General features: G+C 40.8%; 3 protein-coding genes across 3 annotated transcripts in view; 2 read left to right on the top strand and 1 right to left on the bottom strand.

Annotated features, from left to right (window-relative positions):
• Positions 1 to 12,167, top strand: part of LOC106646067 (organic cation transporter protein-like) — a 30,506-nt gene extending 18,339 nt beyond the window's left edge. The window contains exons 2-10 of the mRNA XM_089596279.1: positions 6,701 to 6,985; positions 7,974 to 8,184; positions 8,888 to 9,146; positions 9,396 to 9,588; positions 9,796 to 10,014; positions 10,730 to 10,944; positions 11,035 to 11,210; positions 11,299 to 11,471; positions 11,570 to 12,167. Of these exons, the coding sequence (XP_089452405.1) occupies positions 6,732 to 6,985; positions 7,974 to 8,184; positions 8,888 to 9,146; positions 9,396 to 9,588; positions 9,796 to 10,014; positions 10,730 to 10,944; positions 11,035 to 11,210; positions 11,299 to 11,471; positions 11,570 to 11,669 (1,800 nt within the window). The 5' untranslated portion in view covers positions 6,701 to 6,731 and the 3' untranslated portion in view covers positions 11,670 to 12,167. The remainder of the gene's footprint in view (positions 1 to 6,700; positions 6,986 to 7,973; positions 8,185 to 8,887; positions 9,147 to 9,395; positions 9,589 to 9,795; positions 10,015 to 10,729; positions 10,945 to 11,034; positions 11,211 to 11,298; positions 11,472 to 11,569) is intronic.
• A 1,515-nt stretch (positions 12,168 to 13,682) lies between these two features.
• On the top strand, positions 13,683 to 17,006 carry LOC106646072 (organic cation transporter protein-like). The gene is made up of 9 exons (XM_089596740.1): positions 13,683 to 14,042; positions 14,131 to 14,345; positions 15,080 to 15,334; positions 15,409 to 15,601; positions 15,707 to 15,925; positions 16,025 to 16,239; positions 16,326 to 16,501; positions 16,572 to 16,744; positions 16,821 to 17,006. Exons 1-9 carry the CDS (start codon positions 13,780 to 13,782, stop codon positions 16,918 to 16,920), a joined length of 1,809 nt encoding a protein of 602 aa, XP_089452866.1. The 5' UTR covers positions 13,683 to 13,779; the 3' UTR covers positions 16,921 to 17,006.
• A 245-nt stretch (positions 17,007 to 17,251) lies between these two features.
• On the bottom strand, positions 17,252 to 20,733 carry LOC106646065 (carcinine transporter-like). Its single transcript, XM_089596712.1, has 9 exons — positions 20,496 to 20,733; positions 20,010 to 20,208; positions 19,573 to 19,831; positions 19,066 to 19,258; positions 18,885 to 18,990; positions 18,694 to 18,797; positions 18,406 to 18,620; positions 18,142 to 18,317; positions 17,252 to 18,049 (listed from the first exon to the last, which is right to left on the bottom strand). Exons 1-9 carry the CDS (start codon positions 20,693 to 20,695, stop codon positions 17,771 to 17,773), a joined length of 1,731 nt encoding a protein of 576 aa, XP_089452838.1. The 5' UTR covers positions 20,696 to 20,733; the 3' UTR covers positions 17,252 to 17,770.
• Between the last annotated feature and the right edge of the window lie 1,106 nt (positions 20,734 to 21,839).

The following is a 21,839-nucleotide window of genomic DNA, read 5'->3' as shown; positions in this document are numbered from 1 at the left end:
AATCTATTTTCTTCGATGGTATAATTCTTTTTTTTTTCATTTAGCAAAATTTATTTTTCACGTGGGCGAAGAAAACGAAATGGTTATTTTTACTCTTTCATCGCTCAATATTAAAGAAGCACCTGCTGCAGCGTGTACTCCAACGATAATTTGCATTTTAGCGATAAATTATCGTGTCCTTGGTACTTTTAACGCGCGTTGTAAACCTTTCTTCGCGATCCTCGTATGCTGTTTTTTTTTTTTTTTTTTTTTTTCGTCTCGCTCCTTCGAATGAATATTGAGGAGCAGATTTAATTTTATTTGCCGATCGCGATAACTGCGTCGTTAAATGAGCGTTAAAATGTTTGCTTCGTAGTTTGAATAATTGAAAGATCTCGGTTTTACCATTCATTCACTGCCAATGCTTGTGCAGTGACGACGGAACGAGATAAGAAAATTTTTAGTTAAATTGTGCCTAATATGTGCGTATTGTCTATTCTTCGAGGGCTTTGTAATTTTTATCCACAATGAAATAAACGTTTACACTCGTGTGGTCGCTATTTTTAGTGAGCAACGTTCTTGACTTTTCGTTTTGAGATAAATACAAGTAATTTTTTTTCCCCAACGATAACGCGACTGTAATTTTCATGGATAATGAGTGCCTTTTAAATCGTGAGTGTTTCTGGTATATCGTGTGAGTGTTCCTTTATGAGTTTGAAAATAAATTTTTTAAACATTTTTAATCAATCATCAATGTATATGTCGATGGTGTTTTCAATGAAAAAAAATGATTATCTTTCCACTGGGGATAACTACACTTTAAGATTCTTTTTTTTTCTCATCATGTCAATTGGTTACATATCGGTACAGGCGAAAAGAAAAAAATCTTACAACACGATATTTTTCATTAAATACTTTGTAACTTGGGGAAACAACAATTCTCGGTATCATAGTGCCCATATCTAAGAGTAACGCATTGTTGATCGAAAGAATGTAGTTTTTTTTTTCTATAATTATGAATAAACATCCTGTATCGTTTTTTTATACAAAGCAGGAAACAGCGCACAGCCTATCCATCGCGAGTATGGTAGTACACTCTAAAACAAAAGATCAGAAAAAAAAAAAAATTGTATCAATACACGACCTACATTCCTTTGATTCAATAAAAAATCAGCGAAATTCCGGTTGATCACGAAAATACGGGATGACTAATCGTCGAAAGTAATTAATTAGCCATACGACGAATGACAGTTGAGCTCTTTGTGACGCGAAATTGAAGGATCGGTTTTCCGCGAAACAATTCAACACGAGGTAAAGTCATTACATTGTGAGGCACGAAAAAGCGCGTGGATGGAAAAAAAAAGCTATAAACTTTTCCTTGGCACTCTGCATCGGATGAAACCGACGACGCGCTCGCTGGTTCTCGCCGTGGGAATTTCGATGTTACATAAATAACTCGACGATTAAAATGAAAAAAAAAAAAAAAAGATGTAACTCTTATATCTGAATACAGAGTGGGATGGATGGAAAATAAGAACGTGTTCTCGAAGTGGGTGAGATTTATAAAAAAAACTAGATGTTGCATCGAATGACGCTGTGGGTTTGTTCGTTTTCTATAAATAGCCCATAGCTTGTACCTATACTCATACAGTCAAAATTTTTTCATTTTTTTTTAGGTTGATAACGAATATATGTATGTGTCATCGAGTTTTATTTGCAAAAATTGTATAGAGTAAATTTTAAATGAAAAATTATAAAAGTTAACCGGTAGCACGAGACGTTATCGATACGCGCATGAAAATTTAATTGTCAAGTGTACAACGTGCAATTTTTTTTTTTTATTTTACACAACAAGGAAGAGTTTATAGCTTGTTTTTTTTTCAACTCTTCAAACATAGATCCTCATTAACTTATGGAAACGGGTATTTCTATTGCAACACGTAAGTTTCCCTGTAATTTTTCGACTTTTTTTCCCTTTACCACTAAGAGGAAGGCTCGGAAGGAAAAAATAAAACAAAATCCGTTTGGTAAATCATATTTAAATTATCGCACTTTGGCATAAACATGCATGTAAAGTCACCTGCATTTCAGTTATCAGGTAAGCCTTATTCTGATAAAAATCAGTTAATTGTTGACGCCAGAGTAACTTTGGGCGTCCGCACCTTTGGGTACCCGTAAGCTCCTCGTAAAGGAAAAACCCGCAGACGAGAAGTCCCTTTATTTTTCTTTTTTTTTTTGAAATTTGAAACCCCATAAACTCGAGACCTTAAAAAAAAAAAAAAAGATAGATACAGAGAGAAAAAAAAGATCGAGGCATGGCACCAGCAAGACAAGTAGCGCCGCTGGCTGAGCGCCCGAAGCGTCATATATAAAAGCCTTGGCAATGATCGAGCCGAGAACCAGTCGATTTCGAACCCCCTTACCGGTTCGAGCTCGCCGATATGTAGTCTTCCCTGCTCGGTCGCGACTCGGTTACTGCAACCACATCCCACTCTTGCCTTTTACACCTATATACGCACGTGCTCGCCAAAGCCACGCGTGACTTCTCATCCATAGTGTGTGGGTGTCCAAGTGCATACGCGTGTGCCAAAGGCCGATTTTTCATTTATTTTTTGGTTTCATCAAAGTGGGAAGCTACCGATCGATCGGCCGATTTGCCGCTCGTGTGCACGTACGACAGTGTGTGATTTTGAGTTTCGGTCGGAAGAAGAGACCGAGGCCTCGTGTGGTTATTTTCGCGCAGCCTCAACCTTGCACGAGAATACATTACTGCAGTGGAGGCAAGTCGGTGGTGCACCTTTTTTTTCCCCCCTTGGCGAACCGACGCACCGAGGGATTCGCTCTGCCGCGGGGGCTTCTTTTTTCTTCTGTCCCTCTGTACATATACATATACGGTGAGTACTTGGCGTATTTTTAGTCGACGCTTTTGCACGGGAGGGCAAATTTTTTTTTTTTTTATTTACTGCCGCTGAAAAGTTTCGGTGGGGTGTGTACGTATGTATGATCGATTTGTTTTTAAATGCTTGGCGATTGGACGTTTGCCAGGATTTTGTAATAAGAGGCCGTGCGCGTCTTGTTGTTGTTTTTCGTTGACGTTGCTATTGTTGTGATTTGTAGAGCCGAGGATGGTCGGAATCAAAATAGCTGGGATGGAACGACGTTTGCTGGATTTTGATGATTCGGGTGATTTTTTTTATTTTTAATCATTTTAAATTTACGTGTACATCAGAAATCGGTAAGGAGTCAATGACGCGGTGATTGGCTATTTTTAGTTGAATAAAACATTTTAATCGTTGGATAAAAAAAAAAAAAATACCGAAACCTCGAATAATCATCGTTTCATAAAACCGATCAAATTAATTACATAGTTTGGATTGTCCCAACTGCTTCTGTTTCTTTTTAAGATTTTTTTTCCTCGTCGATAATATAAAATGAGATTGTGCCTCTCGTACACGTGTTACATGTGATCAAGTAAAAACGATTGGTTTGAAATGTAATTGTCTAAGAAAGGCTAAAAAGTACTTTTCAAATATATGCCATTGCATACGAGTTTCTTAAACATGGTTATTTTTTTGCATTTTATCCACAACTTTTCGAAACTTCATTTTTATTATTTAAGTGAGCTTTGTTAATAACAATGTCAATTTTAATAATTTCATAATAGTTAAAAACAAAATCAAAGCTCTAACGTTTCTCCTTAAATAAAAATACCAACAATACCGTTAAGTAGGCGTTTTTTTAGAGGATAATCGTGAAAGTTGGCAATTAATTAATTAGCTTTTGCCATTCACTAAATTAGAGCAGTGAAAATGTGCATTGTGTTGGCAATTAATTGACTCGAAAATGTATACATAGCCTATAGCCTTATTTTACACGTGAATAACAATGTTGGGAAACTAATTACAGAGAATCTATCACCACTGAGTAGATAAAAAAATAATTATTTAAATTTTTCACGAGAAGCCCTCAAAGACAAACATATGACTTGTCACTGATACTATTATATTTAGTAAAATACCTTCTAATTGATTTCATTTTTTTTTTCACCTGTTACAACGATTGTATAATATGTTTATCATTTATGATACTACGAGCATTTAAAGAATAAATGCTCAAATATGAGATAACGCGTATGAGATAACGTATACTTGAATGTCAAAATTTTAAAACTATCTACGATATTTATATAGTTTTCCAGAAAATACAAGGCTAAGAGTCGTTTTTTTACATTGTAGGCTTACATAAGGTTCAAATATTTTTCTCAACCTCACTCCACATAAATACAAATCACTGATAACTTTTTGCCTTATCGTACGTGTATTTAAAAATATGTAAAATTTTCTAATCCTTGTTACACTTTGTTTTAATTTTTGCAAACAATATTAGTATGTACTTTATTTACTGCCTCCAAAAAAAACGGTGTACTTAGTCTGTTTAAATCAGTCACTGCGGTATCAGTCAAATACCGAGACAAACAAAAGAAGCTTTACTTTTAGATGAAAAAATTGTAGGATAGCTATACAAAATACAATAGATAACAGCATAAAAAAATTATGTATGTGTATTTAGATGCTGCTCGAGGCATCTATGATAAATACCAGCAAGACTAAAACCCGTCGTTTGTTATCAGCTAAAATCAATAATGAAACATTACGATGTAAAAACCACGAATTTATTTTATTTTATCTTTCATGTATTTAAGAAATAAAGTAGTTTTTTTAAAGTGTTTTCGATAACCCCCTGTCTCTCCCCTTACAAAAGTCAAACAAACTTCCTTGTAGAGCTTTTTATCTTACTAAATTTACCGCTGTTATGTTTATGTTAAAAAAAATTGTTTTTTTTTTTTTTTTTCAAAATACACTTATCAATTTTAACTTTAGTAATTGTCACCTATTAAGGAAAAAATTTTATCGAGTCATTTTTTTCCCATTATATACTACTTAAATACTATTTACAATTATATACTATTGAAAACAACTCTATAATTGTAAATTTCAAATTAAATGCACACTCATCAAAGTATAATTATATAAAAAAAAATTTTTGTTTAATTTGGTTATCGGTCATCGATCGATACTCTGAAAGTGATACATTTATCGATGAAGCACAATCAGTCAAGTACACACAATCAATCATTCTTTCGCAGAAGTAAAATTTTCAAATCAAACGCGACGAAATTACTTCCCAAAATACTCATTATAGCAGATGGACATTGAACTTGCAAGAAAAAAAAACGAAAAAATCAACACACCGTTTCGCAACTGTATACGCACGATTATAAAAGCGAAGGAGATAAATAAAGATCGGCAAATGCGGAAAAGCAAACGTTCACTCGATCCTCGTGCGAGAGATAAGTGATACGAGTGAACATCAGCGCTTCTTGTTTGTTTGCTAAACGATTTACGCGCCGCGGTGCACCCGCGTCTATCTATTATTTATAATTTCGTGGATGCAATTATTCAAATTGACGTATCGTCGATCGCGAGAAAAAATAAACCGCGAAAACGACTCGATGATTTTTTTTTCTTTTTTTTTTTTTTTTTACGCTTGTTTATCTAAATCACACTGCAAATTAATTATTCCTGATTCCGCGCAATCTCATTCGCGTTGGTGGAACGTTTCCTCAGCCCCTATCGTGAAAATCATAAAAAAATTAGACCTGTCTCTAATACCCTGCCTCATGTTAAATACCTTATAAAGAAAAATAATACGCCGCGGAAGTTCAATGAATCGCCTTAGAAACCGCCGATCTCGCGCTTCTTGAAACAAAACGCTTTGGTAGAAAAAAAAAAAAAAAAAAAAAAAAAAAGATTCGTCACCTCTTTCGCCAAAGAAACGGCAGTGGGACTGCTCGCTGGCTCTAGTTTTAATTGTCGTGGACAAAGCTGCGAGTACACAGGGCTGTTGGAGCGAGCGAGCAAATGAATGGAGGGAAGAAAGAAAAAGAAAAGTACGTGTGCTCGCCGAGCGGATAATTGGATACGAGGCGATGAGAGCCTCTGACGATAAGAATTATTCACCCACACGCCTCTTGGTTGTTTATATTGTTACACGAGAATGGCTTTGTATATTATATATACACCACCGGACGGCGTGAAATTGAATATTGTCGATGTTTGCAGTATACCAGATGTACATCGGTGCCTGTGCATTGAAACTCGAACAAAAATACAATATTGACTGATTTGCCAAACAATTCTCTTATGTTTTCTCAAATTGATATACTTTTTTAACATCTGGTGTCACCGTAGTGCGAAAATGACAAAATGATTGGTCCTTTTGAGCAAAAAGGATGAAAATGCTTGAACAAGCCTTGATTCTTTATAACAAATTTAAAAAATCGATGATTAAAATACTCATATTCCGACTCCACTTGATTCTATGGCTACAAAATAAAAATAGTTTTATTCCTTTTTAAACAAGTTTACTTATTATTGTATGGTTCGTAAATGTCAACAAGTACTCGCAACTTTACATTGACATTAATCGTAAACAGGAAAAATTAAGTATTTTTAGCTATATAATTTTAATCAAGTTGTAGGATTAAAAAAAAAAAAAAGAAATCTATCGTTAAAATGTTTACCTAAAAAACAAAATATTCAATCAAGATTGTTTTACACACACGAAACTCCTGAAAAAAAAAAAAAAAAAAAATTTGCATTTTACAGTAAATCAAAAATTAATCAACACTCTGCGCCTCTTGTACGCACCTGTGTTGCAGTTGAAGCATCAGCAGCCCGAAGCTCGAGAGTATGGACTCGACGCAGGAGAAAAAGAAGGTCGAGGAGGGCGAGGCCAACAGACCAAGGATCGAAAACTTTGACGACATCCTGCCCTACATCGGCGAGGCTGGCCGCTACCAGTGGTTCCTCTTTGTACTCCTCCTACCCTTCACCTTCGTCTACGCCTTCCTCTACTTTGCCCAATTCTTCATCACCCTCATACCCGAGGAGTACTGGTGCAGGGTACCCGAGTTCGACAACACGAACTTCACGGATGCACAAAAGTATGGGTTTTAGCTATATACGCCTAATGATTAATTTTACCCGGTTACTTGCGCTCTCACATGGAGGTACGAAAAAATGATGCTCTTCTTGCTTAACGATCAGAAGAGAGCATCTTTTTTTTTTTTCTCTCATGGACTGTAATGGTAATAATGTGATTTTTCTCATGCGCAAGTGCACCGGTGAATCGCACGAAATTGCAATTATTCCTGCAACAGAGTAAAACTCAGACCGACTCGCGGTACATTGAAATATTAACTTGTGTCATGGACTCGTCCAAAAGTTTCGAGGCAAAAACGTGTTGGATCGAGGGACAAATCAATAAAATAGTGAAAAACAAAACTAAAATTGAGTATATTCATGAATAATTACTCTCCGATTCTCAGTTTCCTCACTTTTGTATTCGAAGGCAATCATCTCTAGCGCGAGGAGTTTTGGAAAAAAAAGGTGTTGCTCAGCTCCCGTTTCGCATTGTACACAATATACGTATGAAAAAAAGAAAGAAAAAAAGAAAAAAACCGAGAAAAATGTCACATTGTGCAGCCGTAGCAGCCTCGTCACGTAGACATGTTGTGTGCACAGTGTCGGAGGCACATATTATACGGCTGCTTTAATTGTCAATGGCGCGCGGGGACAAAAAAAAACTCGGCACGCGCGTGTTTTCATTACATATGGGAGTTAGAGAGCGAGAAAAACTCTGGAAACCCTTGGTGGCACTTTATACTTTTCATTTTTCTTTTTGCTAAAAGCAGGAAACTTCTTCTTAGTATACTCTTTGTTGTTTGAAAAAAAGATATGGTAACACGTGTATGAAAAAAAAAAAAAAATCATTTAAGATGGAGTTTTGGAATGATTAATTAAGTTGAGATGAATTATTGAGTGGATTGGGTTCTTTCTCTGTTTCAAAAACTTTTTTTTTAATTGAAGAATTTTGCAGCACAATAAAAAAAAACCTTAGCACAAATGTATAATTGAATGAGACGTCCACAGGATCATGTTATCGATACCACCGCCGGATTCTACAGAAAAAAACTCTGAATCCAATTTCTCATTCTCAAGATGTAACATGTACGTTACTAATTACACGGAAGTGTTGTTGAAAAACATGACCCACGCCAACCCCCAGTGGCCGGTCAGCACGTGTAAATACGGCTACAACTTCAACATGAGCAACGTGCCCTACCTGTCCATCGCTGCTGAGGTTTGTGCTTTCATCTTTTTTTTTCTTCTTTTTTATATTTATTACACTTGTACACCTCTACAGTACACGAAAAAAATAAAAAATACAATTATCACGAAATTACCATTCCATCGATCCTTAACCAGTTTTCATAACAATAAACACGGAATTAAAATCAATCTTTTTTTCCTCTCTCTCTCTTTACAAGCTCCAATAATACTAGCTCCCACGCGCTCCGAATAATTAAGTAATAATTACGTCCATTGAGACGTTTCGGGGTAAGCGTATAGTGGTTAGCCGATCCGGTCGTGAGATGTTAAGTAGATCGAGTGCACGTACACTGGAGTGTGGTTTTACACGCGCTTAAGCTCGATACCGATCTCTCGGCAATTCACCTCGTTATGAATTTTTTAATATTATTGTCTGTGAGCTTCCCGCGCAGATGTATCGTTAGATTTTTTCAATTTTCAATTAAAAGTTTTTTTTGTTTTTAACGCTGATCATAAAACAGAATTGAGATTTTATCTTGAACGGAGGCAATGAAGAAATTAACGAGGCACCCCGGAAGAATCTCTTTTTTCTGCAAACGATTTACACACGAGATGTACATCGAACAAACGATCGCGAGCTTATTCCAACTACTATTGCGTTCATTTACTTTGAAAAAATAAAATGAAATAAAATAAATAATTAAATGAAAATTAAAAAAAAACTTTGTCCACAGGAAGAATGGGTGTGCGGAAAAGCGTTCCTCGGCTCAGCAGCTCAATCGGCCTTTTTTGCGGGCAGTATAATCGGCGGTCTGATATTCGGCTACATAGCCGACCACTACGGCAGATTACCAGCTCTGGTCGCCTGCAACAGCGTCGGTTTCTTCGCCTCGATCGCCACCGCCTTGTGCACGGAATTCTGGTCCTTTGCACTGGCCCGATTCGTCGTGGGCACTTCCTTCGACAATTGCTTCAACATCATCTTCATCATCGGTATATACATATGTACTGATATTAGCCGATTTCCCCGACGAAACCTCTAACAGCTCAATCAACGATCTAACAAAATTTCCAGCTCAATCGACTCTCGATCACCCCCATCGTTACCCTCACATATGATTTGTCATTGTTACCTTATTATTTGTCTTTCGATTTATTTTAAATGTCCCTTTGCCGCATTTTTATTTTTTGTGTGTGTTTTCCCCCCCGACTCCTCTACGTCCGCTCGAACGCGCGATCCAGTGATCGAATACGTGGGGCCAAAGTACCGAACGCTAATGGCAAACATGTCCTTTGGCATCTACTTCGCCATCGCGTCCGGCATACTGCCCTGGATCGCCTACTGGATCAGGGACTGGAAGATGCTGAGCGTACTGAGCGCGCTGCCGCTCGTCGTGGCCTTCGTCACCCCCTGGATCGTCCCCGAGAGTGCCAGGTACGTCGTGAATTGGCCATTTTTTACGCCAACGTGACAATAAATGCTAATTTAACACTATATTTACCAATAACAATTGTTTTAACAATACAGTTGGATTATATGGCAGTATTCGCAAAATAGTCACTTTGGACACCCAGTTAATATAGTAATGATGATAATAATAATAATAATAATAATAACAAATGTATAAATGAATCATGACAGATGGTACATAACGAACGGCCGAGTGGACAAGGCCGTGGAGATGCTGAAGAAGTTCGAGAAAGTGAACAAGAAGAGCGTGCCACCTGAGGTTTACGAGGAGTTCGAGAAGAGTACCAAGGCGATGCTGAGCAAGGACAAGCAGGGCAACAACTACACGGTCATCGATCTGTTCAAACTGCCCCGTTTGGCTCGCATCACGGTCATCCTCATTATTTACTGGTAGGTGTGCACCGCGAATATTCCTTTATCTTTTCTCTTTCTTTCTTGAAATGACCTTGGGATGGTTGCAATTAAATTGTCATCGGTACAGGCTACACACCTATTATTTACTTTAATGGTTTTGATGCGTGGACACCATCATTTTTACTTGTGATTATGGTCTTTTTTTTTTTTTTTCGAAACGAAACATTAAAATTCTTGGTAGAGTTGACAAAAAAAAAAAAAAAAAAAAAAAAACAATTTCATTCACTCGATCGTCCCGAAAGACAACATAAGTCGTTTCTTTCACTCTGCGCCAACAGACCTTGCTCCTATTGGAATTATCATTTTTTTTTTTTTTTTTCTTCGCACACTGCGTGCACCACATACGAATACTAATTCGCACCGAGAGCTGTTCGAAACAACAATAATCACAATCAATTTACGTAATCCCTCGGCGCTGTAACATTGCAGCATAGCCGTGCACCAGGAAACGTACGGATCTCGTTTTAACCGCTGTTATTTTTTTTTTTTCTAATTAAACTTTGCGCCTCTATCGATTCATAAATCTCGACGCTATATAATTTGTACACCCGCAATTTTACGAACTACGTGAGTCATGCGTCAATTTTTTTTTTTTTTTTTTTATTCCTTCGCTCATTATAGTTTTTTTTCGTTTTCTTCCGGACCCCTCCGCGGATGACGAAATCAATGTCACATTTTGTCTCATCCACAGGCTCCTGATAGTTTTGGTGTTCGACGGCCACGTGTGGAACATGAAGCTCCTGCACTCGGACGTTTTCACGTCGTTCTCCATCGCCTCGATGACGGAGCTACCAGCAGCCATAATATTGGCCCTGTTTTTGGACAGGTGGGGCAGGCGCTGGATGGGCTTTGCCTCCATGCTCCTGTGCGGCGTTTTCTCCTTCATCGCCATTGGACAAGATAAAGGTAGTGTTATCAATTATTCCACGTACTCGTGTGACCAGGTACAAAAAGCCAATAATCTTATTGATCGGATGAAATATGTGTCCCGAGCAGGTGTGCCGGCCATGACGATGGCCATTATCGCTCGCCTCGGCGTCAACATAGCCGCCAATATCGGCTTCCAATACGCTGCGGAGATGCTACCGACCGTGGTCCGGGCTCAGGGCGTCTCGTTGATCCACATCATCGGGTACTTTGCCCACATCATCGGGCCCTACATCGTCTACCTGGTGGGTTGACCGCTTTTTTTTAAATATACCCGCACCCAAGGTGGTGCCATTGCAAATGTAATTTTTTTTAATTCCGCTATGTTTCAAGGCCAATACCCACGAGGCGCTGCCTCTGATAACTCTCGGGGTTCTGTCGCTGCTCGACGCGGCCCTCACCCTGACGCTACCCGAGACGATAGACCAAGAGCTGCCGGAGTCACTCGAGGAGGGCGACGTGTTCGGCAAGGAGCAGAGCTTCTGGTGGATCCCTTGCGTGAAAGCGTGAGTCAAATATATATATATATATACATTGAATTTCGTGTGTGATTTTTCTTAAAATGTGCTTGGTGTTTTTTTTTTTTTTTTTTTTCTCCACGCAGGAGTCCGGAAAAGAAGAAAAAGTACAGGAAAAAACTGGGCGCGGTGAACGCCGGCTTCAACCCCGGCAGTTTGCAGAGGGTCGAGTCGACGAGATTATAACACATTTCCTGGCTAAACACCTATATTAATTCGACCTTTGTCGCGACCCATTGTAAATATATATAGCTTGCGACGAGGTGTCCTTGCAATCGAAGGTGGATGGCGTCGATGGGACAAAAAAAAAAAAAAAGAAAATTTTTCCTTTCTCCACTGCCCGGTGCGTGATGATTACGGACAGAGAACGGGAGTACAAGAATGAGAGGACCGCGCAAGTAGAGAAAACTGTGGTGCGTACATCGAGAGGGAGAGAAAGGATCAATCGACGCGCTGTGATTAGTAGTGTATACGTTGTTTGTTTAGCGAGATGTATCATGCGAGTGCAGGGTGAAACGCGTGGGTGTGCATGTGTGTGTGTCGTTACAAAAGAGCGAAAACTTGAAGTAGTGAAATCAATGATTTTGCAAATGCATACGTATATATTCCTCTAGATAGTTGATTTTCAATTTTCGTGTAGACTACAGCCGGTTACCGGCACTGGTGCTCTGTATGTGTTGGTTTTTTTTTGACAACAACATTCCAAAACTATATGCAATTGGTGATGCCGGCTAAACTCGGCCGGGTTCGTGGCGAAGAAGAAAAGAGAGAAAGCGCGAATCATCGATTTGTTTTATGTTTGTGCGGTGTTTTTCTTAGAGTACTTATGCCCCCGAGCCCCTTTTGCGCGTGAAGCTGTAGCCAATTTATTATATTATGATTAACATTGTTATCATCGTTATACATATTTATATAATGTACGTGTAAGTAGATGAAGTTTGTGCCTTGAACGTATTTTTGTATCTTGGAACGTAAGTATTATTGTCCGATGTTTTGTCGGCTTATTTAAAACATATCATCATCGTGGATGTCGATATTGAAATTTATTAGTTGTAAAGTCAAAAATTGTTAACGGTATGCTGAAAAAAAAAAAAAAAAGAAGAGACGAGGTCTCGTCACAGCATATTTAAATGGTTTAATTTCACAAATAAGTGGTAACGAAGTAACGCGTACATGTATTAGCGAGTAAACTTTGTACAGTCGCGTGTCTTTCTAAATTTCTACGTGTCTTGAATGAGATGTGTGTACCAGTGGTATTATTAACGATGATAATGTTGATACAGTTCTAGACACGTTACATAATAAAAAAAATACTATTAATATTATTTAAAATATCATGTTCATTTGTTTACTTGTATTGAATCAACAGTTATTCCCAAGTTTTTAAAAGCACCTTCTTCCTTCCCACTTGCAAGAAAATGATGAAGATCACTAGATAGATCACTCGATTATTTTTAAACAACCGCTTGTGCTTATTCATTGCCAAAGACACTTTTATCAGATCGGTATATGTTGTTACTTATACCTGGCCACAGTTTCCACATGTGCTCATTCGATAATGCACATCGCATTTTTTAACTATTCTTACATTTCACATGATGTTTCCTTGACTCTTTCAATAGCCAAGTTTGACCAGTGAAAGTATTTTATTTCAAAAATTGCACATCTCACTATATAATTCATAAAATCCATGCAACAATCAAGTTAGCTCGATCGATCAAGATCGATCGAAAGAAAAAAATCAAGCTTCATTCTATTTATAAATCGGATATCGTTATCAGAGCAAAAAAAGACAAAACGATCTTGATACCGTAAGTACACGGAAGGCCAAATCCCTTTGATACCCAAAATAATCCATCTACGAAGAACAATCGCTACTTACTCATACCGATTCGACTGTTGAGGCATTAAATGATGTCCAACAAAGCATAAAAAAAAAAATCGGCGTATCGGATGTTAATACGCGCATCAACAGAACTGCACTCGAGGGAGATCTCGTGGAATTATGCAAAAAAAAGGCGCTAGATAAGCGTGTCGCTAAAAGTACATATATAAGAGCCGAGCTATCGGTCGGAGAACCAGTCGATCGCGAACTCCTGGCTCGACGAAATCGTGCGGTATCTTCCACCGATTTCAAATCGTTTTATCGCGATTGCCACCCGCGCGGGTGTTTTCTTTTTTTCTTTTTTTTTTTTTTTTTTTTTTTTATCAACTATAGCCATGGTGATGTTGGTTTGATAAAAAGATTGTGGGTTGAAACAGCGAAAAGTGTACGTAAAAGATTTGATGTTCAAGGATGAGTCCAACTCTGGACAAACGGAAGCAGCAGGAGGACGAGGGCCGGGTCTCGAATAGACCGAAAATCGAGACTTTCGATGATATTCTGCCCTACATCGGCGAGGCTGGCCGCTACCAGTGGTTCCTGTTCTTCCTTCTGCTGCCCTTCACGTTGGTCTACGCTTTTTTGTACTTTGGGCAATTCTTCATGACCCTGCTGCCCGAGGAGTACTGGTGCAGGGTACCCGAGTTCGACAACACTAGTTTTACAAACGAGCAAAAGTACGTTTTTTTTTGTTTTTTTTTTTATTGATACCACCTTGCTACTCGAGGATCGGCGTGCACGTTAACTCATCACGATGGTTCGTAGGATCGCGTTGTCCATACCTCCGGCCAACAGCACCGAGGCTGCCTCGGAGTCACCTGTCCCGTACTCGAGATGTAGGATGTACCTTACGAATTATACGGAAGTGTTGTTGAAAAACTTGACCCATGCAGATCCGAAATGGCCCATTGGGGAATGCAAATATGGCCACAGCTACGATTTGACGAACGTGCCGTACATGTCCATCGCTTCGGAGGTGGGTTTTCATGGGTATACATGTTTCAAAGCATTTTTTTTCATTTTTTAATTTGAACTATACTCGAGGCAAATGCGAAACTTTTTTTATATTTATTGAATGAATGTGTTGATAAACGTGATTTCAGGCCATTTTGATAAATCTATGAATTTCAGTTTACGTGAAAAATTGTCGAGAGAAACTTGAAGGGCGTTTTTAATATTCTGCACGTACTATAATATTTGCAATGCAGAACAAGTAGGGCGAGGACAAAATTTTAGCACTAATCGGATTTATCCGGTTATGTTTGAATTAAAAGTGGTTCTTGAAAGACCATCAATGATAATTTGACTTCTTTACTTTCAGACTTTAGTTTTATTATTTTTAGATAATGTAAGTGATGCCTGAAAAAAACGTAGGGGGTAAAAGTAATATTTAGATATTTAAAAGAATGTTCAACATGGTTCGTCTGTAAAGTATAAATAGTATGGTAACAGAAACTTTTTTCCACATCTTTTTTTTTTCATTGAAGAAGATAATAAATGTCCTTGGAAAATTATATGATTGATGTTAAGGTATCGAAAATATTTGGAAAGAATTTTGTTGGGAGCACAAAAATATTTTTGGAAAAGTATTGCGTGCATCACGTAGTTCAATTGGGAATGAAAGAAAACGTATTCCTGGGTCAAACAAGAGAGGAGTTGGAAAAAATTGAATTTGCAAGTACGAAAGTAAATTTATCTTCGCTCCCACAGGAAGATTGGGTATGCGATAAAGCGTACCTAGGCTCAGCAGCTCAATCGGCCTTTTTTGCGGGCAGTATAATCGGTGGCCTTATCTACGGCTACATAGCCGACCACTACGGCAGATTACCAGCTCTGGTCGCCTGCAACAGCGTCGGTTTCTTCGCCTCGATCGCCACCGCCTTGTGCACGGAATTCTGGTCCTTTGCACTGGCCCGATTCGTCGTGGGCACTTCCTTCGACAATTGCTTCAACATCGTCTTCATCATCGGTAGGGAAAATCATCGGTACCAAATCCCACAAGTAGTTGTACATCCATACACTTGGCGTTTACGATTTTCTCAGTGATCGAGTACGTGGGGCCAAAGTACCGGACGCTCATAGCCAACATGTCCTTTGGGATCTACTTCGCGATAGCCTCGGCTCTCCTTCCCTGGATCGCCTACTGGATCAGGGACTGGAAGATGCTGAGCGTACTGAGCGCGCTGCCGCTCGTCGTGGCCTTCGTCACCCCCTGGATCGTTCCCGAAAGCGCTAGGCTTGTGATTTGCACTTTCTTTCTCTATATATCTTCGTGGGGATGAGCTCTCGAGTTTATGTTGCTTTTGAAATAAAAACGATGGATCGTGTAATGTCCGTGCAGATGGTACATAACGAACGGCCGAGTGGACAAGGCCGTGGAGATGCTGAAGAAGTTCGAGAAAGTGAACAAGAAGAGCGTGCCACCTGAGGTTTACGAGGAGTTCGAGAGGAGCAGCCGTGCCACGCTGGGTGGAACCGAGCAGGGCAACAACCACACGGTCCTCGATCTCTTCAAACGAATGCGCCAGGCTCGCATTACCATTGTCCTCGTTGTTATGTGGTGAGTTTTTTTATTTGCCACATGGTCATTTTGATCACTCATTTGGACGTCCAATTGCAATCTGGAACGAATTAATCAACAGTTTATTTTGATCGACAGGTTACTGATTGTTTTCGTGTTCGACGGCCACGTGTGGAACATGAAGCTCCTGCACTCGGACGTTTTCACGTCGTTCTCCTTGGCTGCCATGACGGAACTACCAGCAGCCATAATATTGGCCCTGTTTTTGGACAGGTGGGGCAGGCGCTTCATGGGATTTATGTTCATGTTTCTGTGCGGTGTATTCTCCTTCGTCGCCGTTGGACAGGCCAAGGGTGAGAGAGTATGAAATATTCGGTCCCAATTGGTTACACGCGAGATTACACATAATTCTTGTCACGAATAAACTTTGGTGGCACAGGAGCTCCAGCCATGACGATGGCCATTATCGCTCGCCTCGGTGTCAACGTCTCGACTAACATAGCTTTCCAGTGGGCGGCCGAAATGTTGCCAACGGTAGTCCGGGCTCAGGGTATTTCACTGATCCACATTTGCGGATACTTTGCTCACATCATGGGGCCCTACATCGTCTACCTGGTAAAGATAATGTTGTGGGCTTTTTTCGTTGAAACAACGCTAAATGAGTCCCTTTTTTTGCTCGTTTCAGGCGAACGTCCATCCATCTTTGCCTCTGATAGCACTGGGTGCCCTGTCCATCCTCGCCGCGCTACTCGCCTTGACGCTACCCGAGACGATAGACCAGGAGCTGCCGGAGACGCTCGAGGAGGGCAACGTGTTCGGCAAGGAGCAGAGCTTCTGGTGGATCCCTTGCGTGAAAGCGTGAGTATATGCTGTCTATATTAATTGTTATTGCACTTTAGAGAGAGAGAGAGATGTGTTTTTTTGTTTCCTACAGGACGCAGGAGAAAAAGAAAAAGTACAGAAGAAAGCAGGGCGAGGTGAACATGGGCTTCAGTCGTGGCAGTTTATACAGGATGAGCACTGCTTCTATTTGAAGGGGCCGACTATGTGACGATGCGCCTTAGTATTGCTAACTGTGATGATGTATGCGGATAAAGTTTTGGGAGTATATTAAAAGTTGTGTCATACGTACCTATATATAATACGTATTAGAAATTGATACATTTCTTGTTCGTTTTTCATGTAATATTACTTGCGATTGTTTGTAAGACTTTCTTCTTTTTGTTTTTTTTTCTTATCATAAATTATTATTAAACAAAAAAAGTATATGATATAGTATTTCTACAGTTCTTTTGATAGAATCATCTGTACAAAAAGTATCTACGAATTCTTATTTACGCAAGTCATCCGTCGTAACAGCAGCTTATACATTATACACAATATAACTACACGTCATTGGGTGTTGGAAGAGTAAAAATTACTTATGTTTATGAGGAGTAAACGATCGGCGTATCACAAAAAAGACAGTTTAACAAAATTGAAACCCGCGACCGTAACGCATATTTATGTTCTAAAGAGAATTTTCGATCTTATTTGACCATTTTTACGCGGAACGCAATTTTCATCTCTCGTCATGTTACAATGAAGTTTGATATTTTTAGAAAAATTTAGTAAAAAATAGAAAACAACCACTCATACGTCCTTTCAAGGCACTTTCTTGCTTATTGGCGATGTAAAAAAAAGGAAACAAAAGAGAGGAGTCTCTTTAAAAAATCGACACAAAGTACACCTTTTGTACTCTGTTTGTCGTTTTACACACAGATTATTTAAAGTGTGAAAAAAAAGGAACTCCTCCCTGAAAAATCTCAGTGAAATCGCCATCAAACTTTGAACCCACTCACATTATGAGGTTCGCTCGCATCAGACACCCCCACTGTAAACCCATCAGAGCTTCAAGGCATTGTGATTATTCCGGCGCAAACTCCCGCGACTGTCCTCATCATCAGCGCCGTCGTCGTCGTCGTCGTCGTTGTTGTTATCCGCGTAGTAATTGCCAATGCACGGTAGATTCCAGAACCTCTGGTTCTTGCCAAAGTTCTCCCCCTGTTCCATCGTCTGCGGCATTTCACGGCCCAGCGTCTCCGGCAGGAACAGAACGAGGGTGGCGCAGGTGAACGACACCACGCTTATTATCAGCATCGGCAGGTTCGTCCACCATTGTGCCTGTAATTCCCAACAGTTTTTGGTACATCTTACAAAGTGTGTGTTTCTTGTAAAAAAAAAAAAAAAAAAAAAAAAAAAAAAACATGACTCACGGTGTCGACGATGTAAGGCGCTATGGAGTGCGCGAGGATCCCGACAATGTGAATCATCCCGACTCCCTGAGCCCGCACGGGGGTGGGCAGCAACTCGGCGGCGTACTGCAGTCCCACGTTGGCTGCCATGTTCAGAGCGAACCGGGACGATATGGACATGGCCAGTTTCGCTTCGCCTGTTTTTTTTTGTTTTTTTGTTTTTTTTCGCACACGTCACTCGGTCATACACACTTTTTCTTTATTTTTTACCGAATCACAACTTACTCGAGTCGAGGAGTATCTCGGCGAAGCTGAACAAGGCGGTCGAGGCCATGGTGATGAAGCCGCAAAACCTTCGGCCCCACCGGTCGATTATCAGGGCGAGCAGGAGTCCGGCCGGCAACTCGGTCGCGCAGGCCAGGGAGAACGAGACAAACACCGAACTGTCCAGGAGCTTCAGGGAGTACACGTGGCCGTCGAACGCCGTAACCACCAGAGCCCTGAAAACCGATCATTTTTTTTTTTTTTTTTTTTTTTCTTTTCAATCCATATACATGCGAGCCATATACTTACCAGAACGCCGTGAGGATGATCGTCTTTCTGGCGAGTCTCGGCGTTTTGAACAGGTCGATCAGGGTGGCCGATTCCGTCTTGTTGTCCGACGAGTTGAGGTTTCTCTGAAACGACGGAATTAATCGTTTTATGGCCTCCTTTTTTTTAATACAAATCGACCAAAATGTCCCTTGCCCTGTTTCGCTGCTTACGTAAAGAACGCTGTAAAAATTGGGATCGGGTTTGGCTTTGTTCACGCTGGCTATCCTCTTGAGTTTCTCAATGACCTTGTCCGACATTCTGTTGGATACGTACCATCTGGGTGGGAAAAAAAAAAGAAAAATCGAGCAATCAACGATACGTCAAATCCGACGTGATACAATTGCAGTATACCTAGCGCTTTCGGGCAAAATCCAGGGAGTGATGAAGCAGGTGGCGAGCGGCAGGGCACTTATGAAGCAAAAGAGCCGCCAATTGGCTATGTAGTAGGCCAACCAGGGCAACAGGGTACTGCCGATCGCGAAGTACACCCCGAAAGCGATGTTCACCACGAGGCTGCGACGCCTCACTGCCATGTACTCCACCACTGGGGGGGGGGGAGAAAAAAGGAAAATTGTATTTTTCAATCTCGCATATTTTGAGAAGAAAAAGAAATTCATCGGTCATCGCCTTGTAAAACTCGACCAAGGAAATTTCCCAACCATCTCTTGAACGGAATAATACTGCGATCGGTAATGCGTTTGCCCCCAATCGAGTCTAATCAACGCGCAAATAAAACGCCAATAAAGAGTCTCTAGGGAGGCATAATATATACCGATCAATATATCATCCACCCATTACGCACGGATGTGGAGACGAAAGAAAAAAAAAAAAAAAAAAAAAAAAAAAAGGGAAACATACCAATGATGAGGGGAATATTGATGACATTGTCGAAGGCCAATCCGGTGAAGAACCGGCAGAGGGCAAAGGACCAAAAAGCCGAGGTGGTGGCCGTGGCGATGGAGGCGACGAGGCCGCAGCCGGCGCAGAGTACCAGAGCGGGGACGCGGCCGCGGTGATCGGCGATCCAACTGAAGAGGAAGCCACCGGTTATCGAGCCGCAGTAGAATATCGCCTGGGCCGTCGAGATGAGGTAGGTGCGCTCGCATACCCAGTCTAGCTGAATCAATGGACATAATCATTTGCCTATAGTACAAAAGCGTTGCTTTCGATCGCCAGAGAGAGAAAGAAATGTACATGGGGCGGTTCAACGTATCATATAAAAAAAAAAGGGTTTTCGATCGAAGGGAGGGTGTACAATTATAGGTGGCATCGGGTGTGCACTCGTCACACGTCACCTCGGCGCCTATACTGGCGTAGGGTATCTGGGTGAGGTTGTACTCCCAACTGTCACAGCCCAGCGTCTGATTGGTCGTCCAAATCCTCGAGGTTGGACCCGGCACCCCTCCTCCCACGATCTCACTGTAGTTGAGATCCTTGCGTCGACAGGTTTGGTAGTACGGGTAGTTGGTACTTTTTGGTATGGCTGCGGCTATCCTGCGGATGAATCACCGGAGGATTACTTTTATTGTCGTTAGGTAAGTAACGGTTTTTTTTCTCCCCCGTTTCACCAGTATTTTTTGTTATGAAGTTGTAAAGGAAAAATTGATTTGAAAATTTAATCGTGATTTTGTGCTCCCCAAAACATCAGTGATGCGTTCGGAAATGGTTGCAAAATACTCGGCTTTCGAGTGGTCTACTGGATGGAAAAAAAAAGAAAAAAGAAATCCCCTGTACCGTTGGCCGCAAAAACGTAAGCACCAACAAAGAATGTATAATCTCACCTCTGCTCGGGCGTGAGGACATTCAAGAGCTCGTCGACCTTGCACCAGTGCTCCCTCGGCACGAGGGTCAGGAAAAACTGGGAAAAATAGAGCGAGGCGTAGGCCACGCTGTAGGGCAACAGTGCTATCAGCAAGTACAGCTGGTACCTGCCGAAATCGCCGACGTAGGGCAGCGCGTCGTCGAACGAGGCCAACTTCATCCTCGGCCTCAGGGCCGTTCTCTCGTTGGGCCCGTGCTCCTTTGACTTCCTCATCTCGGAGTCCTCCTCCTCTCTTTGGACAGGCTGCTCCTCCTCCTGATTTTGGTCCTTGGCTTCCTGAAACCGAAATCGGGGCTTGTTTCTCGATCGGCAAGTATTTGCTCCGTGAGTGTACCTTTGTCGCTTCACCAACTCCCGCCCCATCGATCGTCGCGTTCTCCAAATCTTCCTGCATTTTTTTTTTTTTTTTTTTCTGTTTTTAGCGCAACTCTCGCGAAATTCCAAACACGTGTCCACTCGACCGGCTCGAACGAATTTTGTCACAAAATTGTCGTACTCGTCCCGCTTTGCTCAATCAAGTGCCATGCTTGTCCCGCAATGTAAAAATGACCAGTGCACGGAATCGCGTCCGATATAAGACTAATCGAACACACAATTTTTCCTCCAAGTTCCCCGAATAACCATACCGCCGTTAACCAGCTGTACGAACGATGTGCGCGCTGGGTCAGTTGTGTCGCTATAATATCATATGTATACACATGTACATATACATGTCGTACACAGCACGCGAGTCTTTGATTAAACAACGATAAGGGACGATGACTGGCTCGTGTGCTGGTGGTGGTTGCTCGAGCGAAAGCTGACGTAACAATAATAATAAACGCGCGCGTGAGTGTGTGTACGTGTTTAATGCTTGTGTGGCTGCGGGTGACTTTTCGGATCGACGAGGTATATACGCGGATTAATTATGAAAAAGTCTTTTCTCCGAAATTGGTTGTTTGTTTTTTTTTTTTTTCTTCGCGATAACGCGTAGGTGAATCAAGTATACACTTTGTGATTGTTTGTACACGAAGAGATACTGTTTTTACAACATATACACCCCTTGCATTTGCGTACCAGTTGTGTATCATAATATTGTTATAAAATAGAGAATCGGCTCTTTAAAGTGCAACTGGTTATAGTCGAAAAATTTCGAGCTCTCGGCTTGCGTAATTACTTGGTGGTACATCGTCGTGAAATGGACCGTCGATCTGGAGTAGATCAGATGGGTGTAATTTACAAGCGCCGCGTGTGCAAGCTCATACGGTTAAATTGGGTGGCCACTCGCCAATTGTTCTAAATCAGATGGGCGAACAGTAAATTC

Source organism: Copidosoma floridanum, unplaced genomic scaffold (genome assembly GCF_036245765.1).
Source record: "Copidosoma floridanum isolate Cflo_tuat_1 unplaced genomic scaffold, Cflo_Japanese_pri ptg000030l, whole genome shotgun sequence".
Taxonomy (NCBI): domain Eukaryota; kingdom Metazoa; phylum Arthropoda; class Insecta; order Hymenoptera; family Encyrtidae; genus Copidosoma; species Copidosoma floridanum.
The sequence above is the reverse complement of the archived record's forward strand: the minus strand, read 5'-3'. Positions and strand labels throughout refer to the sequence as shown.